We start from the raw sequence: 23,686 nt of genomic DNA on the forward strand, positions 1-23,686 counted from the left end.
GCACAGGAGATCCCACCCATGTCCAGCTCAGGAGCTGCCTCTCTCTTACTGTCAGAGATGTGAGAGGGAGAAAAGGGGAAAGACAAATGGTTCCTGCATTTCTACTTTCTAAAAAAACTGTAGGATTTTTTCCCATTTACACAGACTTTCAGGGAAAGTGTTCACATTGAATGTTTTTTGTTTAAAAATTAACAACATACACACACAAACATCTTCAATAAATGTAAGCAGCACCTTAAGGACACAGTTGCTGTTCACGAGTAGGTTCCCTGGTTTAATGTCTCGATGTAAAATGCCAGCAGAATGTAGATATTTCAGACCTGAAATATTAAAGGAAATTAAAATAAGGGTTTTTTTTCCCTTTTAAAGGAAGGCTGACAACATTTTCCCAGAAGGTCTGGCAACTCCTGATCAGCAAAGACTTTGCCTGTGCCTCAGTTTTTGTGAGTAATTCCCAGCCACTAGTGCACACTCAGTCACTTAATGACAGGGTAAAATTTTTGAGTATATAAAATAAGCAAAAAAAGGAATTTAGTAATCTTTTTATAAAGACCTCCTCCCCCCAAAAATCCAACAAACAACAAATCAAAAGCAAAACATCATCTCTCTGATTATGGCATGGATACTCTGCTAATTCCCACACTGGAATTTTCAGATACCTCTTACTGCTCTGTTTTTCAGTAACAATTTTTACCTTAAGTGGATATAATCACACATATTTACCCATCTGGTTCAGCCTAGAGTCCTTTCTGTTCCTTGATTCTAAAAGCATGACTTTTCTTTCCCTGACAATGCTTTAAGGAAGAATGCTCTTGTAGCTACAATAATTCATGCTTGGTATTTATTCAAATATGAAATTAAAAGAAGTTCCTCCAGGAAGCTTATTCAAGATGAGAATGTCTTGAGAGCAAACATTAAGAAAAAAAAAATATTTCTACGACATAGTTTTCAATAAATTTAGAAGCAGAAGAATTACCTCTTAAAATCTGGTAAAGAAAAACTTTGACATGATCCGAGCTGAGTGGCTGAGGAGAGACGATAATCTTATGGAGGTCACTCTGCATCAACTCAGTGACAACATATCTGCAGTTCAGTGGTTAAGGAAAAGCAGAACAGGCACAGAATCTCTTGAAACATTCACTAACTCCTGCTTACTTGAGCTCTTACAGGTCAGAACTATCGAGTTAAAAAGAAAGCTGCTTCAGAGGTCAAATTCTTTCAAATTCTTAGAGGAATGAAAGTAAAAAATGGCTTGTGAAAGAAAATTAGTCCATTGCAGTTTGCATGAAGGTACTTGTACAAAGTTACTGAAAGGCAAATTCCAACTGAGACTGAGGGGAGGTGGCTCCCAGAGGGGCCTGTGTGTGTCCAGGAGCTTACAAAAGCAGTGAAATAGGGTGAAAGCTGCACAGCTGCACCAGGGATGGAGACCATCCTGACAATGTCCTGGCTGTGGGACAACAATAACACACACAGAAATCATCACAGTAAATACTGGGGGCACTACAAGCAGTAATTAAAAACATTAAATAGCTTTAAAAGCTTCGTTTAGCCAGTCACATTTGAAACAGAAGTCCGCTATTATCACATTTGTGGCTGAAGGAGGTAAAACACATTTGCCCCACGTTAACTGATACAGCCAGGTATTGAATGTTCATTTTATCTATACCCAGTCAATGCTCTGCTTTCATCTGTTGCTCTACAAACCCTCTCCAGCCAAATCCCTGTTGGCCAAAGGGCTCATCTGCCAATGGAACACCACACAAAAACTCGTTTTATAAATTAAGTATCTCCAACTTTTTGAGGAAAAAAGTATTAAAATTGCATTCATAAAGAATTCATAAAGAAAAAACCCAACCCTGCAGCACCATAATTTGTAGCCCTCTAATTTTTCTTTTCCCTTAGCAAAGACCCTTTTAAATATTTATACCAGACTTTTAAAATTTGCAGTTTACCTTATTATTTACATTCAATTTAATGCAAAATATTTTTAAAAACCCAAAAGCATTACTCTGCACTTTATTACGATAAGATTTTTGTTTTGCTATGCCACAAATCCTCCTAAATCTCAATCCCGAGCATAATGTCTCCCAGATGTCTCAACTAGTTACCATGCCAACTAAAGCAGCTTAAATTAAACGAGGGCCTGAAATGGCACCTGCACCACTCCAGGTCTGGGGTGCATTAAATAAAGCCCTTGGCAGGGCTGGGAGGTGCCATTAACCCCGGCACAGCGAGCTGATTATCGCCAGGGATAACTGCACGGGGGATGCGAGCAGCGCGCGCCGAGGCTCCGCGGGGACGGCCAGTCCACTGCTGGGACACTCTGCACCACTGGGACAGCCAGCACAACAAACAGCCCGGGACTGCAGCCCCCTCCTCACCCTGCTGCCTGCAGGCTGCTCTTCTACAAACCAGAACCGCCGGGCCCCGACCGTGGGGCGGTTGCCGCCGCTACCCAGCGCTGCTACCGGAGAGAAATTGCTCCTGACAGCAGTAATTAGTTAAGTAGCTGTATAAAATTAGATCTACAAATGTACCAATTTGCTTCAGAGTACTTATCAGAGCAAATGCGCAGCACAAAATAACTTGACTTGCTCTGCTGGCTGGGACCTGCTGAGTTGGTAAATTTTATAAAGCGACAAATAAACATTAGAAAGGGATGGAGTGCCCTTGGTGATGTGGCACTCTCATCATGGCTTGGACTGTGCTTTATCTGCACCCCTCAAACCCCAATTCTAGGGTCTCAGGAGTAATCCTGGCAGTCTGTGCCCAGCTGGTTTGGGTGCTGGCCCAGAGGAACTCACCACAGTGCTGGATCAGAAGGAAAACCTCTCCCAGGACGAGCACATGCTGCTGGGACAGCATGGCAGGCACTGACCCTCACTGCCTGCAGCAGCCCACCTCACCTCGCCCCTCTCCGCCCCACAGATATGAGGGACCTACCCCATAATCCACAGAAAACAGTTCTTTCACCTCTGTGAAACTCACTGCACAGCTTAGCTGCTATTGCTAGTCAAACCTTTTCCAGGTCCCTCCCCTGAAAAGTGGTGACTTTTCAGCAGCTTCTGATACTCACTTTAATGGGCCAAGTTTTCAAAAAGTTACTACAGAAACTCTGGATAGTTCTTAAAGAACATCCATGGGTATGCAGTTGCTGAATTCAGTATTACAATCACCCGTAGAAGATTTTGTAATTGGAAAAAAGAGCTATCCATCATTCATTTTTGCACTAGGTGATATTGGCAAAAACATCAATACCTGTACGATTCAAAATTGCCACAAAGATTTTCAACCAAAAACCTCATTATTAATTCAAATTGTATCTTAATCTGAGTGTTTGCCAGGAATTTTCATCCTTAAAACAAAAATCTCACTAGATTAAAATTCCTTTATTCATCACATTTCCTAAGAAATCTTTTAATTTATCATTAAAATTTTAAGGTGGTTTTATAATTAGTTCTCCTTAAAAAATACACTCTGCAATTCCTGCTGGTACCTATGAAACGCTGAATAATTGAGATGAACTCTACCAGCTCATTTGCAACACATCATTCATATCATTTTAATCATTCTTTTATTACATTTCTTTCCCCAAAAAGGGCACTACAACTCTTCGGAAAGAACAAAGGAAATCACTCAGTACCAACTCTAGCCCTTTACACTTTTATCACTGTTCAATATGTCCTACCATAAAAATGGAACAATCCTATGATATCTTTAGGAACTCTACTAGTGGATCAACAAAAGAAGCTTTGACAGCTACACTCCCAAATATGGAACATCTTTACCTGATCTTCTTCAAACCAATCCCAAGTAAGTTCTCCTTATACTACAGTAAGTAGAAACACATCCAATTAAAAATGGGTATATAAATCAAAACATTTACTAATTCATTCTTTTAAGGACTTTAGGGGTCCTAAGTGCACTTACTGAAATTCTTTCAAAAGAAAGGACAAAGAAGACTACACAAAGCAACAGTCTTCTATTGCCAGTATTAGAGGCAAGAAATTAACAAAAATATAAAAAAAGATAGCCCTACAGAATACTACTCAGAATGACTTATAAGTCAGTTAGCCATGAAGAAAACTAGCATTTTGGTTTTATATTCAAAACTTGGCAATAGCTAAGCTCATAACAATAAGCTTATCCCATTTAAATATTCTTGACTGTACAATTACACGGAAGGAGTAATCCTTAACCTAGATCTGATTTATAACTCATATGACTTGTTCTAAATGAGGGCATTGAACTAGTGCACATAACCAAAATCCCGTTTTTGAAGACTACTTATATGCTCTTCATGTGAAAGAAATATCAAAGCAGAATTTTAAGGCTTTATCTAAACTCAAATGAAAAAGCCCCAGTACAGCACAGCAACATTTTCAACTAAATAATGTTTATCCACCAGCAAATTGTGCTGTACTTTGGTTAAAATCACCATGTTGACTACACCTACTTTCTTCACCAATCAATCCAAGGTATTACATAAATAGATCAAACCATATTTTAAAAGTTCAGGTTACCTAAAAATAATGACAATTTCCCACCCATTAATTGCAAAGTGGGTCATACAAAAAAGTAGCTAAGACCCACCAGCAACAAAACCCAACCTGCCCAAGTCTAACCACAGGAGTGGCAAAGGACTTCCCCCACAAGAGTCAGAGCCCTCCCCACTCAGGGATTCACTTTTCAGTATTTCGGAAAGCAGAAATTCCCTACTTCATGACTAGAAGACAGCCCAAGCCAAGTTTGAAAAGGAAAAAAGACCAAATCAAAACATGACACTCACATTACGTTTTTCCCTCAAATTCACTGCTAGAACACAGTTCCCCATAGGCAGCTTGTACCTGTGCATCAGTGACTCAGAACATCTGTGGGACACAGCTCTGGGCAATGTGCTCTGGACCAGGACAGAGCTGACCAAGGAAAGCCACAGCCCTGCCCGACCACTGAAGCCTCTCTGATTAGTCAAGGTTTCAAAGCCTGTGAAGGCAGAATTCTCTGAAACCACCACAAAGTCTTTTCAAGTACTAATAACTGAGAGGAGATTAATTACTGGATGTAGTTTTCAAAAAAAAGATTCTGGAGGAATCCCTGTGAGCAGCAGCAGGGCCTGCTGGTCAATCCCACACTCCCTGCACACACTCGTGGGATCCAAGGCTCAGTTCAGTCCTGCACCATCACACCCCCAACACCCACCTTGGAGCTCTGGATGCTACAGGTTCACTTCTTGACATCAAACTGTCCTGTCCACATGCAGGCTCGAGGTTTTTGTGGTTCCATTTCATTGATCACACCAACTACTGGCGGTTTCCAAGCTAATGTAAATCACACCTACCTCAATTAAGTGTTCTATTTTTATATTTAGGATACATTTCTTCAAAATAGTCAATGTGTGGAGGCTGGAGGATGTCGAGGGCAGAGAGTACCTAGAAAACACCACACAAGATCAAGGCCTATTCCAGTTGAACAAAACCAAATCCCTTTCAAAAAGACAGGCTGCATGTTTCTCACACGGCTTTGTTTTATTCTACCCCACAGACCAATGTCCTGTCCCCCCAGGTATGAAAATTTAATAACCCACCATGTCATATATTCTGTACGTTCAGTGTCTCTCTTTTTTACCTCAATAATTTTTTTCCACCTGTTTGAGTAGCAGTTTGAAAGCACAAATTTATTTATCCAATAAAAAGTGGTTTCTTTACAATATATATGAACATAACATCTCTGAAATAAGTAATTCCAGCAGAGAAATGTAAAAGCAGAACATACTACACTTTGTTCTGCCTTTAGTCTTTCAGACTTTTGTGATTCACCACTTACACATGGGAATTGCAAACCCCAAAGTTGTTCCCATTCTGCATAAGCAGCTTGGTGGTAGAAAAAGCAAAAGGAAGAAAAAAATGTAGCAAAGCAGCAGCAGAGAATTCATATCCTCTCACAGAAAAAGATACTCCTTGGTGTGGCCATTTCAATCCTATCCCAGGAATGTTCATGACATTTGGGCGAAGCACCCAAACTTCAGATGTACTTCAAACTTCATGGATCAACCCAAATTGCATTTAAATGTTTTAATTTAATCTGACTGCACCTAAAGCAGATTGGGAGAGGACCAACAAAGGGGACAGGACCATGGAGTACAGAACAGCTCAGAAGGAACAGTGTCCAGCTGACACAGCTCTGTGCAGCCTGACATTTACCTAAAGCATGAAATAAGACTGGGCAGAAGGGTACTGATTGTCTGTTTGCAAACACTTTGGAGGGGAAATCATGAGTATCCTTAGATTCTTGATAATTTCATTTTTATACTGTTTGTAACAGTAATATCTGAGTTTCTAGAAAATCTGATCCCTGTAAAATCAGAGAGCTCTTAAAGCATTTTAGATATTCTGTAACTTAAACCAAAACACACTTCTGTTACAGAGAGCTCCATTTTACATTTAGGTTTTATAAAGGATCTCAAGATTACTTTGAATTTACTTACATTGTCATGCTTAAAAAAACACAACATCTTCAGCTCCCGGAAGACCCTTTTACAAGAGACCAAATTTTGGAAGACGTTGGGCATCTTTTTGAGTGCAACTCTCTTTCCATCTCGTGGATCTGTTACTGACCTACAGAATAAAAGATAAAGAACATCACATACTCCTGTTAGACAGTTTTTTTAAAGAAGAAATCAGTATTTTAAAGTTTCTTATTGTTCTCAACTCAGTGAGTCAAAACAAGGTGAAGACATTTCTAGGGAAAAAAGCATTAATGTGAGGGCACTGAGCACTGTGCTGCAGAACCTGTGTCACACAGATGTGACCGTTCCCTGGGTGGAGCACAGCCCAGCAGTGCCACACACTGAGCTCATCAAGACATCAACACCTGGAGTGGATGTCAGGATCAACACTGCCTTCACCTCCCAAAAACACCTCATTAAAACACTCTCTCAGTTGCACAGATCAGATTTTATCAGGTCTATTGCTCACTTCTTCCTCTCCAAAGAGGGTAAAAGATGTAATAAAGCTGTTCTGACAGAACACTGGCAAGTGAAAGACTATTTATTGGTCTATCACCAAACCACTCACATCTGGAGAAGCAACAGCACGTGGTATCTAAGTTTTCACAAACGTAAAACAGGCGTGACATTAGTCTTTCTCCCACACAACTTACGGAATGCAAGTATAGTAGCTCAGGAATTATAAGGTGCTTTGCACATGGCAAGTATTTTAATTTAAAATAATTGGATTCTGAAAATAGAATTTTATAATGAGAACCATAAAACTAGAGCAAGGAGATTATGGTGCCTCAATTCCCAATCCTGGTTTTTAAGGTGAGTTTCACTACAGAACAGAGTATATGCATATTTTTACTGAGATGACCAAAATAACTTCAATCTCAGTGTAGTGTCGAACCCACAGAAGAATCCACATCCAGCTCTGCACCCTGGTAACTACATTTGTCCTTAAAAAATTGCTGGCTTTTCTCTCTCATGTGACTCCTCAACAGCAGACATGCAAGGTAGCTTCTTATGCCTCAGGTCCGTATTTTAAATATCTGAATAAAAAATTAGACTGGAGCATTAAGATATCTACCTCACTCCCAAGTACTACATCTGATTTCAACCCAATTCAACCAACCCAAAGTCAGTCCCAACACCTCAGCCAGACACCTGTTAACAGCCCTGCACATTTGTATTTTAAACAAGGGGCAAGGTGGAACTTGGGAAAGGTGATATCATACTATTTCTGTGGTGAGAAACACAGCAAAAAAGAATATGAAAAAGTCTTTTAATCCATGATGAATTTCCTGTTTTCTCCAGGACTTCTGCCTCTTGCTTCAAGTGGTGAGAAAGGGCAAGAGAACTGCAGAGCTCCAGCTCACAGGAAAGCAGTTGCTGAACACCTGAAAATCCTTTCAACCACTACCCCTAAAAATATGAACGGATGCCCATGTTTTTCTTGCTGACTGAAGGCAGAGTGTAAAGTTTTGAGCCCAGATTTCCTGATTTCTGGGATTCTCCTGCTGCTGAGCAGGAGAAGGAAGCGCTTGAGGAACTGCTGGCACTTTGTACCTTGCAGTACCATCAGTACTGTGAATTCTCAGCCTCCTCCCATACACGGAGCTGCTGTGCAGCCCTGCTGGGCAGAGGGAAAGGTTTGATAAAGCGGGTATCTTTAATTAAATAACAAAACTACATTTTAAGTTGATAGCTACCACAGATCTGCCAATGCTGATTTTTTACTAGCTGTGGGACCCCTTTTAAAAACCAGAAAGAGCTGAACACGTGCAGAGCCATTGAAGTTCACCTCTGCTGTGCCAGGCCTGCTGTGGCTGCTCTGCTCTTCCAAATGTCTCCATACAATAACAATTAGTTTGGGTTAAGAGTCTTTTCCTAGTCTCACATGGAGGAAGGAGTTCACTGGGGTTCCTGTGGCATTCACACTTAAGGCCAGTTTATTTTTTCTTTTAAATAACCCACTTTTACAAACAAGTGATGATCCCCTGCAGTATCCATCTGGAAAGCAATTCCTCTGCTCTTTCCTCCACAGCAGCAGCAATGCCAGCCTGCCCCTCACCTCCCTGCCTTGGGCTGGGAGCTCTGTACCAGTCATCAGCAATTTCACTTTGAGGGGCAGCACCAAACTAACAATCCAAGTTCCATAGATCAGAACTGTCAGGCCTACATTCCAAAGAACAGAAACAAGAAAGGAAGAAAGAAAACAGTCTGTCTAAAAAACCTGGTATTTACAGCATCCAAAAAAAGATGCTGAAAACGTTGCTTTGTGTTTGTGTACAGTACCTACTTTGATACTAGTAAAATAATTATTTATAGCAATATGCTATCAGGTCACCTATCCCCAGGAGAAACTAGAAAAGCAGGAAAATCTCCTAGGAGCTAATTGAGAGAACAGCTAGAAAGGCAGCTTTACTTACTGCTGCTTCTCAGAAGAACACATTTGAATTCCCTGCCCTGCTTTGTGAGGACATTCCAGCATGGGTGAACCCCGCAGCACAGGGCTGGCAGGCAGGAGCCATCCATCACCCAGCACAGGCACTGCTGCGCTTTCCAGCACACTGCTGAAGCCTCTAAGGGTCCACTTACCAAGTGTGGACTGTAGCTGGGGATACAGAGATCAGAGACCAAGATTCAAACCAAAAATAACTTAGCAAAAAATATATAGATGGGTATGGGGCAAAAAATGAATTAATACATCTTGTATCAAGGCAGAGAGCTGAACTCTAACCATGCCTTCAGGAGTGCCACAGGAACAGCGACACCGAGCCAGGAGATCCAGCACCAAACACCCTGAGGGGAGTCACCCCCGAGCCCCCATCCCTGGAGTGACAGAGGGGGAGCTGGGCAGCACACAGCTGGGGCAAAGGGCAAGGACGTTTTGGGGAGCAGATCACAGTCACAGCAGGTGAGGGACAGAAGGAGACTAACCCTGGGGCCAGCATAGGAACGGGATGCATCCAACTGCAGTAAGGCCACTTTCTGCCATCAGAAACACTTTTGTTCTGCTGATTATACATAATGTATGCACGTCTTGCTATATTTGAGAACTACATAAAAAGATTTTAAAATAGTCTGACATAAAACACATAAAGAAAAAAGATACTTTACAAAACCTGCACCTTCTATTTACTTTGCAGGCTAATCACACCAGAAATAATACAATTTTAAAAAGTAATAGAACTACAGAAGAGATTAATGACACAATCCAGACCTCTAGTTAAAATGTTTTCAAAGACAATCCTTATCTCAAAGAATCCTTGCAGGCATTCAGCCGTTTCAATTACGCATTATAAGCCTTTAGCAACTCTCTGCCATGTTGATGGCAAATGTTCAAGGTGGAGTCTACGCCAACAGTGACTTTTTCTCTCCCTGAATCCAGGTCAAGGCATACACATTGTTCTGTAGTTTCAACTGGTAGAAAAACAAGTTTGTGACTGTTCCGTGCAATTATTACACAGGAGCAAGATAATGAAAGAATGTTCTTGGGGTGGTGTGGGAAACTGCTGGTGGAGTTTGTTCTACCCGGGAAACAAACCTTCCTTCACATTTATAGAGAATATCTGTAAATTTACATCAGGACTTACCAGAAGGGAGGGAATTTAACAGGATTACTCTGCAAGTTTTTCTTATTAGTCAGTGAACTTTTTTCCTCAGTTGCTTGACTCTTAATCACACAGGCTTTTCCAACAAGCCTTACTCTGAGATATGTAAGTGACCTGGTCCCACAAGCGTTTCAGCTGCTCACCCAGGCATGTTTGATGTCCCACTTTAAAACAAACAGCACAGCTCATACTCAAGGGCATGTGATACCAATATGCCGCTTTTTCAGTACACAGTATCGCAATCAATCACATCTTGGCATATTTCAAAATATACTTGAGCATGGGATGATATTAAAAATCCCTCAGAAACGCTCACAAACCCACAAGATTCCCGAGACTGAAGTGGAAGGCAGGGAGAGGCTGTGCACTTATCAAATCTCTTATCTGGGAAATGCTTGATTGGGTACATAAAATTTGCACACAAGCACAGGCCATGAGACCAGTCTCTGTTCTCTGTAAAGTCACTGCCAGGCACTGAGCCCTACCAAAATGTGGCAAAAACTGATCCACAACATTTAATGGACTTTGGGTAGCAGAGGGGAGAGGTAAGGAAAATAAGCACGTAAGTGTGAAATCCTTAAGAAAATAATCCAATATATATTTGTGGATTTAGCAACAGATGTCTTACTGAAGGAAAAAAAGGAAATGCATCCACACAGGCTGAGTTTTTAAGCAAAGCAGCTGTTTTAGCAATTTACCACTATAAAGACTCAAACACCAGGGAGACAGGACAAAGGTGATGTTCCAGGCTCTCCAGTGACCTTGCCTACTGACAGCAGTATTTTCTCCCAGCACAGACTGCAGCCCTTGTCCCACACTGCTCCCGACCAGCCAGGGTTCACCAACGCACATAAAATGCGCTTTAAAGCTCTGTGACAATTCCTAATGGAAGTTAAATTATTCAAATACTAAATGGTTTTGTCTAACTTAAGTAGCCTGAAAGTCAGTTTTCCAGCCCACAGTGCGAGTGTGGCGTTCCTGACCCAGGCAGGGGCTGCTGCAGCTTGGGCTGGCCCCAAACAGCTGTGCTGGCACCGTGACACAGCGAGCAGGGAAAAGCTCCAGACAAAGGCAGGACAGACCGACGCTTGTTCAGGAACAATGGCAGCCCAGGCATATGTCAGAGAGGATGTCAGTCAGTCACACTGCCTCTGCCAAGTGAATAAGGAGAGGGAGAGGTGGGATTAATCTCTTTTTGAGGGCTCTTGGGTAACACATGGACTGTTTCTCCAGAGGTGCCTCACCCCAGCAGTGAATGCAGAGAACCAGCACAGCCTCCTCGTAGATAACTGGATTCCTGATGTGAGGACCCTGATTTTCTAATTTCATACGAGTCTTTTCTCCCTGCATGTGCAGCCAGGAGCACGCTGTGTGTCACAGACCACTGTGCACCCTGTACTGCCAGCAGGGAGACCTGGGCTCCCCTCCAGCTCTGGTGGGAGTGGGATCATAAGGAGCGAGGTTTTGTTTTGGTTGGATTTCTCACAACACGAGAGTTTTAGCACACACACTCACGCAATTAGCGTGGCATTATAATGGGTTTTACCCTCTGGCTGTACACACATTGTCTGAGAGATGCAAAAGCTGATACAATCTCATTCAAAAGAGATATTCATAATCATTTCAGCTATAATTTTTAAAGGAAAAGCCACCCACAGATTCGTTAGGAAACGGAGGAAAATATTGCAGCAGAGCAGTACTCAGTCCTCTTCACTTCGCTGCCGTGACCAGAGGTCTCGGAAAGGCTGCTCCAAACTTACAGCAGGAGGTCTGTCGTCATCCAGGAGCAGCAAAACCGGGAATCAGGAGCCCTGACAGCCACAGCACCACGGAGGCTGAAGGGAAGGAAGCACATGGAATCGGGGAGGACTCCCCAGGGAGCGAGGAAGGCACTGACCAGAGGAGGATCGCGCAGCCGGGCCCCAGCCAGAGCCACAGCTCAGAGATAAGGCACAGCAGAGCTCTCCTCAGCTCACCTGCGAGCTACGCTACACGACTGCTGACCCCGAGGAACCCAAACACCGACACCTGTGGCCACCTACTCACCGCAGCAGTTTGGGGATTTAAAAAAAATTCCAAAACCTGCAGTAAATCATTGCCTACAAAAAGTCACAGTAGCTGCACCACAGAAGAGTCTGAAACACTGAGGCAGAGTTGTTAGTGACAGCAGAAAGCAGAATTTTTAGCACACAAGCATGGAAAAATAAGGTTTCATTGTTAAAAGACATTATCAAAAAGAACAGCTGTTATTTTTTGAGCTATTTAAGCACTGGATGTGCTGTTAATGATTTTCAGGTCACTACTGCTCTGTAGCAGCCTCCAGCTGGCAACACTTCAAAGATCCTAAAATGAAATATTTACAGTGGATTAAAAAAAAAAAATAAAGTCTTTAAGAGATATGATATGAAAGCAAACTGAAAAAAGATAGCTAAGGAGATACTAGTGAGCAAAACTTTGATTTCACTGGGATTTAACTTTGAGGCAGAGAAGCCAAGTCAGACAGTTCCCTGTTTCACCCATCCCTGGGGATCAGCTGCAGGAGTGCTCATTGACACAACTGATCACCTGACAAGAAGCCCTGGGCAGGCTGATAGGATTTACAAAAGTTGGCTGAAGGTGTTCACAAACAAAAGCAAAAACTTCTTGTACTGTTAGACATCTGGGACCTATAAAAATATACTCCACCTGCTAAATATTTCCTTAATATTTTGGCAAGTAAGGTAGGTTCTGCATACAGGAATCTGCATATGAACAACAATTTGTGTTTGTTGGAAAGGCACTGAACAGAAAGTAAGTCACTTAAGAAGATTACACAAAAAGACAATTTAATTAACTGACTACCAACGTGCATTCTCAGCATTTCATTAAGTTTTCTCAACATTCTCCACGGAATATTGTAAAGTAATCAAAAAATACCCAAAGGCACTTCAAAAAACCTGGAAGTTACTCCAAATAGCCAAGTCTTTCTAACACAGCCTCGGGAGCTGGTCTTTTTAGTGGTATAGGATCTGTTCAGGGAAAGAACTGACTGAGTGCAAGCTAACAGATTTCATGTAGGACTTTCTCTTGAGCCTGAAAAAAACATCCAGATTTCATTTCCACTAACAGGTAATTTATGGAAAAGGGTTAAGCGACTTCAAAGGTGAGCGTTATTCCCTCCTGCTAAATGCAGACCTCTCCAGAGCTCCTTTTCCAGCCATCGATGTCCTAAAAAAGCCTTTTAACGTTGGTTCTAATCATACCCTCCAGCATGTGTGCCATTATCACTTATTCTTTACAAATCAGAGCTAAAAGCAAAACTGATTACTGCAAGAATTCTGTCTCCTTGAACAAAAAGTGATTCAAAGTATCCTACAAGAAAGGAGTGAAAATTAAAGGGATACAGTTATAGTTAATATCTTTAAAAATGTTTAATTTGTCTTCCTTCATGGAAGCTGAAAATTGAAACTGCTTTCCAAATCAAATTTATTTCCCCATTTACACAAAATTTTCTGACTGTGCTTCAGACCATTTTATTCACTTCTCAACTGCCTATATGAACCTCAGCTACAATAAATTACTACACTACATGACATTTATTCAGATACACTTTTAATTCCATTTTTAATTCTTTTTTTTTCAGCCAATGGCACAGCTCTGTAAGGTCTGTGACGTTCACAAATAAATAATGTGCCAAATAAACACATAAAGCTCCATGTATTTTTACAGTTCTTTCTTCTTTATTTTTCACATTTATACCACTATTACATGCACATTCCTGCCCCAATTCTCTGACCTCTATTCCCATTTCCACCAGCCAACCAAGAAAAACCCAGATGAGAAACCTTCTTCACATCCAGCAAGCCTCCAGGCCTTGGCACAGTTCCTGGAGGATTTCTGCACCTCCAGAGCAAAGTAGGTTAATAAGGTCTCTGGTCATATCCCAGCCTGATACATCGCTTCCTGCAGCAACATCCCAGCACCTCTGCCTCACCAGCAGCTTTCCCCTCCTCCCACCAATCTCCCCGGACATGGGCACAACAAAACAGCAGAAAATGGTGACAGAACTCCCTTCTGCCTCCTCACTCGGCTGGAGGCACACTGACATCCTTTAGGCTGTCTGACAGCGGCAGTAAAAGGCCCATCCCTGAGAAGCAGCTCGGCACCCCATCCCAATCAATACCTCAACACTTCCAGGGAACATCTGTCCTATTTCAGCCGTTCCTTTTTTGAACACCATCATGATGTTTGGCTGTTTCCTGACACAGGAGAAAATTAGAAGAGGATTCAAACCAAAGTGTACAACAAATATTTGAAACTCAGTACTTCAAAGCAATTACACTAAAGTGTTCCCTGCTTCCACCAAGGGAGATATCTGCATATGTTGGTTAAGGATTAAGCCTCAGGACTTTGATGTATTTGTATACAAATACACAAATAAATATGTGTATATGTATGAGGCTGAGGGTACCTTTCAACTTTATGAATTACTGCTATTTATATTAATCTCCCCAAATTCTGTAGTGATGATAAATCCATGAACATTCATCAAGGTTTTTAGCTGAAAGAGGCAAATCTTATTTACTGACCTTTCAAGTTTCAACTTACTCCACCCATTCCTTATTCAAAGGAATTCTGTATTCTACAAAAATACAGAACACAGAATTGAAACCCAGAATGCTTCGTAGTTGACACTTTCTCTTCCATTCTCTTTACCAGAAACTATTTTAGATAACAGTATTTTATTTGTCTTGCACAGGCATGGATATTAGAATCACCAAATTTTAAAATATTACTTAAAATACACACTAAGCCTGTAAGATGCTGTACCTCCCAAACCCAACACTTCACAACAGCCAAAGTAAACACCAAGCAGAGATGTCTCAATTGCTCTGCTGCTGAGCGAACCAAAGCTGAGAGCCAAAGGAGCAGCACATCTGACACGAGTTCTGTCAGCGCAGCTTTTCCCAGAACAGCAGCTCAGGGATCGTCCTGTGGGCTGTCTGACAATGGTGGGAAAAGGCACAACCACTTTAACAGCTGTGTCCTTGGAGCTGCACACAAGGCATTTCACATCAGCTTTTATAAGGCTTCCTTTGCACATCTTACTCATGTAAATTATTGCAAACTGCTGCAATTCTTTTCTATGTAAAGATTTCTATGTGCCCAACCCTGCCCAGTTAATCCTTCTCTGATTTACTGTAGGAACAGATGGGACATATCAAAACATAAATGTGAAATAAATAAATTCATAACCTCTACAGTCCAAAAGTCTAGAAGATATCTCAGATGGGATATTTTTGGAACATTAAAGAAGTGCTTTATATTTTAGTGCATGTTAATGAAGATTTAATAAAGACCCACAGCCTTGCAAAAAAGAAGGGAAAAAAACAACATAAAAATCAGTCTTCTATTTATTACTGGAGCGTTTAAAGACACATCAGTCTCCCATTACCATGGACCAGTGAAGTGAATGATCCTCTGTCACATACCATCAAGTCTCACGGTGCTGTAAAAATTCCACCAATTTCCTTGACAGTCTCAATTACACTGGAGCCATAACCACTCCTTTTCAATAGATTCAAAAGGCAATTTCAGAAATCCAGAGACACTGGAGTGACACACTAAAGTGGAGAGGAGAACGGCACCTTTGAGTGAACAGCCTGCTGAGAGTGGGACAAGACTGCTCAAAATTCTTTCGTGTCTGCAACAGCAGAACACGTAACTGACGCACTTCTATGAGAGGTCATTCGGGTACTATTCAGATACTATACTATATAAATTCAGATACTATAAAATTTGCAAAATCTGAATCTTCAGATAAGCCAGCCAACCCTGTTCATGTCTTGGTGCCAGGGCCAGGTGACCTGTACCAGGTGCTGGAGGCAGCACAGCTCCAGTGATCCTCAGCCTTTTCCCCCTTCTAAAACTTACCCACAAAATGTCATCTCACAAAACTGTTTAAAATATTACAAGATCTTCAAGGAAAGTGTGTCTCTCCCTCTTCCCACCAGAAGAAAATGAGCCTGGATTGTTATAAACCAAATTAACTGATGTGCTACAACGCAGTTGGTTTGGTTTCACATCTCCATCCACAGAAATGCCCAGGTCTGAATTGCAGGACTCTCTTTTGACCTCCACATTTCACAGCTGTATTTAGCTTTAACTGATCTCCATGAACTGGCACAAAAATCCCAATATATGTTTCTCTATTCTAAATCTGCCAAAAACCTTGTGATAACAGATGGAATCACTACCATGGGTGCAATTCCAGGGGAATGAAATTAATGACTCTAAAATACTTCAAACCTGAAGTTTAAACAATAGTTCAGGATGAAATAAAATTATTACAGAAGAATTCCCTTTACTGGGTCATATGGTAAGTGACAAAATCTCCTTGGGAACAACTGTGGGAGTGATGATATATACATTTAATATTCAAATTACCAAACACCTGTCAGTTCTCAATGTTTTAGATGAGGTTTCACATGAGTAAACAGTAGCTTAAAAATGATAAGGTGACATGCCCAAGACAGAGATCAGAAACAAAGCCACAAGTAGGTCAAAGCTGGTCCTGATTCTGTCAACATTCACCTACTTTTCCTCAGCTGTTTCCGAAAACAATAAGCAATACAAAGCTAAAGAACATAAATGCTTTGTTTCTTCAGCAGGGGCAGAAGGGAAACTGCAGCTCAGCTTACAGGCCTGGGTGAGGATGTGAATGTCCTGCCAGCAAAAGCAAGGTAGAAGTCCTTAATCCTGACTTTTCAAGTGCAATCAGTGAGTAAATATACTCAGAAAAGCACTTTGATACCTTGAGGTGTCTATAATAATTGAAAAAATAAATCAAATGTACTTTCCACTTCATAATTAAAATCTGCTTTTAGTTAAGCTCTTAGGCAGAACTCTTACTGTCTTCAATTAAATGAAGTGATCCATGGTAAACCAGATTTTTTAAAATACACTTCTGCCTCTCAGTGCAGCTGTAGGACATTCTCTTTTAGAACAGTGGTGCACAAAGACTGGCAGAATGCAGGATCTGGGCTGGTCTTGCTTTAGTCACTGACACAGGGATTCCCCAGCACACACAGACACTCCCCTCTCCACAAACAGTTCGGATCTATGAGAAGATAAAATTCTTTCTCTGCTAAATCATAAACGGCAACTTTCAACAGCTTTTAGATTTAAACCTGAAGAGGATTCTAGCAGGCCTTAATTTCACATCCTTTTGTTCCAGTTCATAATGTGAATATTCACTGGTGAAGCAGCACTGGACAGAGCACTAACGATGCAGGCCACTGTCCCTTTAAATTAACAGCAATTATTATGTGGGAGCTTCTGCCCCCAAGAATTTCAATTTAGCCGTAAGAATAAAGTAGATGCTAGTCATTACTCACTGCCCTTTCACTTTTAAAGCTGGGTATTATTTTCACAGAAACCTTGGTTGGTTCTGTTTGGTAGTTGGGGTTTTTTTTCATTTCCATAAGCTGAACTACAGGAAAACAAAAATCACGAAGCCCCACTGGTCATTACCTGTACATCATGTTAACAACAGTGACTCTGAGAACAATGACTTAGAAGAAACATGCCCTTTACAAATATATTGGCATATCTTCATTTTTGGGTCCATTCCTACCTGTTCTGATACATACTTGCAATTGAGATAGGAACCATCATTTGAAAAATGTGAATTGATCAGGAGACTCCCCACTTTTGGTTAAAACAAGAAATAGTATCTCAATTCCTCTTGCGTTGTTTTGACTGTCTTTATTCTGTTTTCTTTAAATGGGCTGAGAGCAGGTTTGAGCTGCCCCCCCCCGGTGCTGGGACACCCTGCACAGCCCACGTGTGACCTTGGGCAGTGCTGCTCTGAGCACGTTCAGGGATGAACAGCAGGGCTCACAGCCCGCCCACCAGCCAGAACAATAACAAAACCACTAATTCTGCTTCATCATCATACCCACGAGCTACAAATCAACATCAAGGAGGTCTGGTCTCCAGGACTTCAAACACATCGGGGAGAACACAGGGGAGCCAGAAAGCACTGAGAGGCTCAGGAAATTCTTTTCTTCCTTTTAGCAAAAATTCCTAGCCTAGGAATTGATAAAATTGAAAGATGGATGGCAAGCAGTCTAGAAATAATAATGCCTTCTCTTCCCTGTCCTGAAAAGAAATCCCCCTTCCAGACATGTGCTCTGAACCAGCCAAGCAGAACTTACAGAAACATCCAAAGAGAAGTTATACTGCAAGATGAGAACAGCCTTTAAACAATGCTTTTGTCCTGTCACTATGCAATCTCTGGGGGGAAAGAGCTCTAATTGAGGGCTTTCAAATAGTCTCACATGGGCTGCCAAGGGTCTTTAAAAACAAAGGCAGGAGGAAGCCAAACAGGTCCCCAGTTAAAAGGCAGAGCCACACTTGTGCTCAGAAACCAGTGACCTGCAGCTCTACTCCAGACAGTGCCCTACATCAATCAAGGGGTTCAAAATGGACTGGGAGAGAACTTTTCCCGTATTTCCTGTAGCATTCCTTAACCCATTAAGAACAAAAACAGCTAAGGAATAGAATAGAATGGTTTTCAGAGAAACCCAGTCCCCTGGCCCAGAGCACGTGCCAGGCTCCCCTCCCTCAGCCACACGAGTGCCAGTAGGCATCTCAGCAGCTGTGCACAGGAATAGCACTGCTCCTTGCTGAAAGCTGTTACTGCCTTTATGGAGTAAGTTTTGCTATTCACAGATAAATAATCGTCAATAGTTACATGAATTTCTATTAGATAAAATAATAAAGTGTATTACCTGCAAGAGCCAACTCCACGCACACTGCCAAGGGAGAAGGCAGAGTCAGTCACTCTTCAGAAAAAAACATACTAAACTAGCTCAAGAGTGAATAACTGTTTGGCCACCAGCTCAATACCATCCCCAACTTCACTGGCCCCATTAAGCAAAGGCTCTACCCTGACACCACTTAGGTTGTAAAAGCAAGAAAACCCTCAGAGCACCGCCTGGTGGTACCCAGATAATGGAGACAAACTGCTATGAACCAGGAACAGACTGAGGATTAGCCTTGTCCAAAAGGACAAGGAAACTCAAACACCAGTTTCTCTGGTTAGCAATTTTTTTTTTTTTTTTTTTTTGCAACTATTAAAATGTATTTTCATATAGAAGAGAATGGGGGAAAGAAAATCCTCCTCTGAAGTCCAAGGATTAGTACAGTTCCCAGTATATTTCACTTTTCCACAAAATTTCCTGTAAGAGTTCTTGAACGGAATGCTCTGAAAACCTTTTATTTTTTTCAAATTACACCTAAGAACCATCACACCATGTTCTAAGAAAATTAAAGAAATAAGAGAGTATGTATTCTACAAAATGATTCTGCTATAACCAACAGCATAAAGAGCATAAAAATTCCACTCACACACAAATGCTTCCAAGCCTTTATAGAAAAACACTACATCAGGAAATTAAAGAATGATACTACCAGGACACACTGATTCTGCCACAGTCCCCAAGATTAAAGCTCAAATTCTTACTAAGCACTTTTAAAGACTGTACATGGCCATGTTCCAGAGCTGTAGCCATGGAAGTTGTTTCATATCAAGGCTGGTGTAAGTCTGCCTTCATTTATCCATCACAATTGCATAAGAAAAGATGATGCAGCTTTAATACTGAAATGAAGACCAGATTATTCTGGTAGGTTCGGTGTATTGTTCTGGTGCATTTCAAGCAGACTTTTGGTACCTGGCTGTCCTCCCCTGCCCTCTGTCCCCTCTCAGGGCTGTACCCACTGCACACAACAGCCTGAACAGCACCACGTGCACTCACTTCACACACCTGAGTTCACCTGAACACAACTGGCATTTTTCCAGAATCACTGACAACCCCCTCCCCCATGCAATTTGTAGCAAAATTGGAGAACCGTGAACCTAGAAAACTGAGCTGAAAATTTCATTGAGGCTCTGAGCAGACTTCCAATACAAAATTGAACCTTACCAATATCAGCACCCTCAGTGATTTTAAGGCATTTGTGACCATGGGCAAGCTGGGCATTTCCCCAAAGGAGACTCAGTTCTGTGAGCCACATGCTGGAATCACAAGTACTCACACAGTTTGCACCCACAGGCTGCAGCCATCCATGTGCCCATAGGACACACTAAGGAAGGCCATTGTTTCTACAGAGGAGATGACTTCGCTCCCTTCCAGGTTCCTCCTGCAATGCACTATGGATAGAGCTCCAGTGATTTCCACAGGGTAACATTATTTATGCTCTACAATTTACCCCTCGTCTCCAAACACTACCGTTCTCATTTAAACATGCTGTTGATAAGCTGCACTTCATACCAAGTACCACAGAAAATAAGAAAAATGGGCAGAAGTTATAAAACAGACAGTCAGAACACAGTGGGGAAAATAAAAATTAAAGAAAATATAAGACCTATGTTATTAAAAAAAAAAAAATTACTGCTACAACAACATCAGTTTTTATAACCCCTCTTAGATTGGTAGGCTAGGGTTTGTACCACCTGTAGCTACCGCCCACTCACTGCCCATCCCATCCACTTTTTCCCTTTACTGCTGATTATGAACAAATACTATCATCAATAAATAAAGCATTGACCCCAGAAGTTTCTATCCTTTCATACATATCTGTACTGCCTGCCATCTGCCTCTCTGATTTAAGCATCTCCTGCCTTACTCAGGGGTCTACTTTTACAAAACAGGTGCAGTAGTTACTCTGACTGCCAGTAAGCCAAAACTTATAGCACCTACTGCGAGATTTTCTAGCACTTAAAACTCTTCGTGGATTTTTAACATGGCTTTTAAAAAACATCACCAATTATATTAATGAACACAAATTTCATTTAAGCAAACTCGACACATCTTTGAGCCAGCTTTTCTCATATGAACAGCTCCACGTTACCTACTCCAGACTAGGAGGCAGAACTTTCCAGAGGATTAAAGATACATGAGACCCAGATATAACCATTACAAGTCATCAAAAAACACTTCAAACACATCCCAAATGCTTCCTCCACTTTACCTGCCCAAAGCTATTCTTTCTATCCCATTCTTCCCTGAGAAATGAAGCAGCCGAGGCACACCCAGCAGCCTCCCCCCAGACCCTTTTATGGCTTTACATCCTGATCTGGGGCATCCCACACTTTGGACTGCACCCTCACACCTTCACCCCCTCTAAACCAAGAGCTCTGTTTTGGATTAGGGAATTCAACAACTTAAATATCCTCTTAAAAAGAGATGAAAGAGTCAGGGAGAGAGAGGAAAATAACATCTGAAATATGTCTTTTAGAAAATCAATATTAGACTGCAGATCCAGTCACAAGCTGTAACATTTGCAGAATTCAGAAGAAAAAAGAAAAAATACTGAATGCTACCAGGATCTAACTGGATTATCAGCATCCAGTCCTGTGTGGATACAAACAACATCAAGGTCTGCAGGTGCTGCAAAGCAACTTGCATTTCAAGCGACCTGTGAAACACTGAGCTTGGAATAATTTACAGTGAACTAATTTATCCCAAATGATCCTCACCCAACTTTGAGAAAAAAAATGTTATTCACACTCCTTCTTTCTTGTATCATGTTACAAGACAATAATGAACAATCTCGTCTATTACTTGGATAGAATTTCACCTAATCCCAACATCTAATTTGAATGCAAAGAGTTATTATATCCATTTAATTTAATTCACTCCATTTGGGAAACCGTCGTTTAAATGTTAACAGAATTTTTCTTTTCAGGAAATTTGGAAAAAAGCCCCAACCACTCAAACACATAAAGCTTTGCAAAATTTCCCATATAGAAAAACTTGAATAAAGTCATTGATCTACTACATTTCCTCACAAATAGGGTCAGAATCCAATTTAGATAAAGCAATCCTATAAAAAATACTGACATAGGGGTCCAAGATCATCACCTGCAGCTCCTTTCATTGTGATGGTGAATGTGAAACCCCATCCCCACTCTACTCTGTGCCTGTTGCCAGCGCTGCCTCCTTTGCCTCAGGCATCCTCCTGGTTCCCTCCAATAACTGGATAAAAATGACTCAACCTCTCTCATGAAATCATTGTCTATCTGCATCAGGCGCCCCAGACAACAGCAAAACTCACTGAAGTAGAACACAGAGTGGAAAACTGTCGTGGTTTAAGCCCAGCCCCACAGAGCTGGGGGGAGGTGACTTGGGGAGATGAACACCCCACTGGCAACAGCTCTTCTCTCCCCACTCCGTGCCCTGGGCATGGTGCCACGGCGCTGGAACACCCCTCATGCACCCCTGGCCCTCACCCCCTGGGCTGGGTGAGGAGCAGGACAGCACCAGCGCCGCTCAGCAGGAACAAATAGCTAACACAAAATGTCACATTACACAGTTTAAAGCAAACCGTTGTCCACCTAACTGTCAGAGAATATTTCCCAATGGTCAAGTACCGTCTTCTGCTAGCAGGTGAGGTTTGAGGGAGTGGAAAAAGATGATACAGACAGCTTTAACTTCAGAAAAAAACCTCTCCCACCAGAAGTCCTAATGAATTTCATAAAATAAATGTTTATAGTTCAGCTTTTGCTAAACTTTTCTGGCTTACCAGCTTAGAGACCATTAATAGTATTACTATGCCAAACATCACTGTGGTTTTCAGCAATATCAGTTAGCAGAAGGGGAACTTCTCCTGCCACTTTTTGGACTTCTCTGAACTCATAAAACCTCTTTTTCCTTCATGTACATTCTAGCAATTTTGTCCTAAACACATTATCCCCACTGCATCCTTGCTCAGTAGGACAGATTCCTTTAAAGGAATGGGAGATTATCAGTTTATCCTGGAAACGTCTTTTCTACTGCTGTGCTTAGTATCAGTGCTGGGATAAAACCCTCTTAAAATAGTTCCAGGGTCCAGGCAACAATCCATCGTATGCAATATTCATTTGGGTTTTATGGAGCAATGACTTTGGTGTTTTCAGGCCTTTGCAGGCCAGGAATGAACAGTAGATTAAGGCTAAATTATTTCTGCCCTTAAAGTTATGGCAGCCTGAACATAATGTCCTGTCTCAACACCAAGTGCCAAACTGCTTGGAACATTGTACTGTCATGTGACCTCCTGAATAAAAAGAATTAGAAGCAAGTATGTTAACCACCCCCCAGCCCCCAATTTTAAATGGGGCAAATCAGGAATTAAAAAAATATTAATTCAAATACTTTCTTCTATTGTCACTTGTAACAGCTTTTCCACAGAGATGCATTTTAACATGGTTTTGACATTATTAAGAGAGATTGTTTGGTTCCACAGTCTTTGATGAATGACAGTAAGTTTTCAAAATTAATAGACACAAATAAGACAAGCAGAATTCCCCCACACCTTATATTCCTATCCCACTGCAGTGGATATATCCCAGCAAAAAGGACATCTCCACAACATTTAAGAGGCAGAGTTACCACCTTGAACTAGCAACAAGAGTCATTATTCCCCATCTCTCTCCTTCAGTTGCAGAGCCTCTTCACCGGTCCAGAAATCCTGCGTGGAAACAGCACCAGCATCTCTTGCAGAGGGACTGAGGCTTCAGCCCTCATTTCAAACCTATTGGCCTTGGCAGGTT

General features: G+C 41.5%; 1 protein-coding gene across 4 annotated transcripts in view; it reads right to left on the reverse strand.

The window, feature by feature from the left end:
• NLK (nemo like kinase) overlaps positions 1 to 23,686 on the reverse strand; it is a 36,070-nt gene that overhangs the window by 7,917 nt on the left and 4,467 nt on the right. For all 4 annotated transcript variants that reach the window (XM_088066263.1, XM_088066261.1, XM_088066262.1 and 1 more), the window contains 4 exons: positions 6,488 to 6,617; positions 5,377 to 5,432; positions 977 to 1,083; positions 235 to 320 (listed from right to left, as the gene is read on the reverse strand). In XM_088066263.1, coding sequence (XP_087922389.1) covers positions 235 to 320; positions 977 to 1,083; positions 5,377 to 5,432; positions 6,488 to 6,617 — 379 coding nt within the window. The remainder of the gene's footprint in view (positions 1 to 234; positions 321 to 976; positions 1,084 to 5,376; positions 5,433 to 6,487; positions 6,618 to 23,686) is intronic.

Source organism: Pseudopodoces humilis, chromosome 23 (genome assembly GCF_049639895.1).
Source record: "Pseudopodoces humilis isolate 2021_Gansu_Grassland_sample_001 chromosome 23, ASM4963989v1, whole genome shotgun sequence".
NCBI lineage: Eukaryota > Metazoa > Chordata > Aves > Passeriformes > Paridae > Pseudopodoces > Pseudopodoces humilis.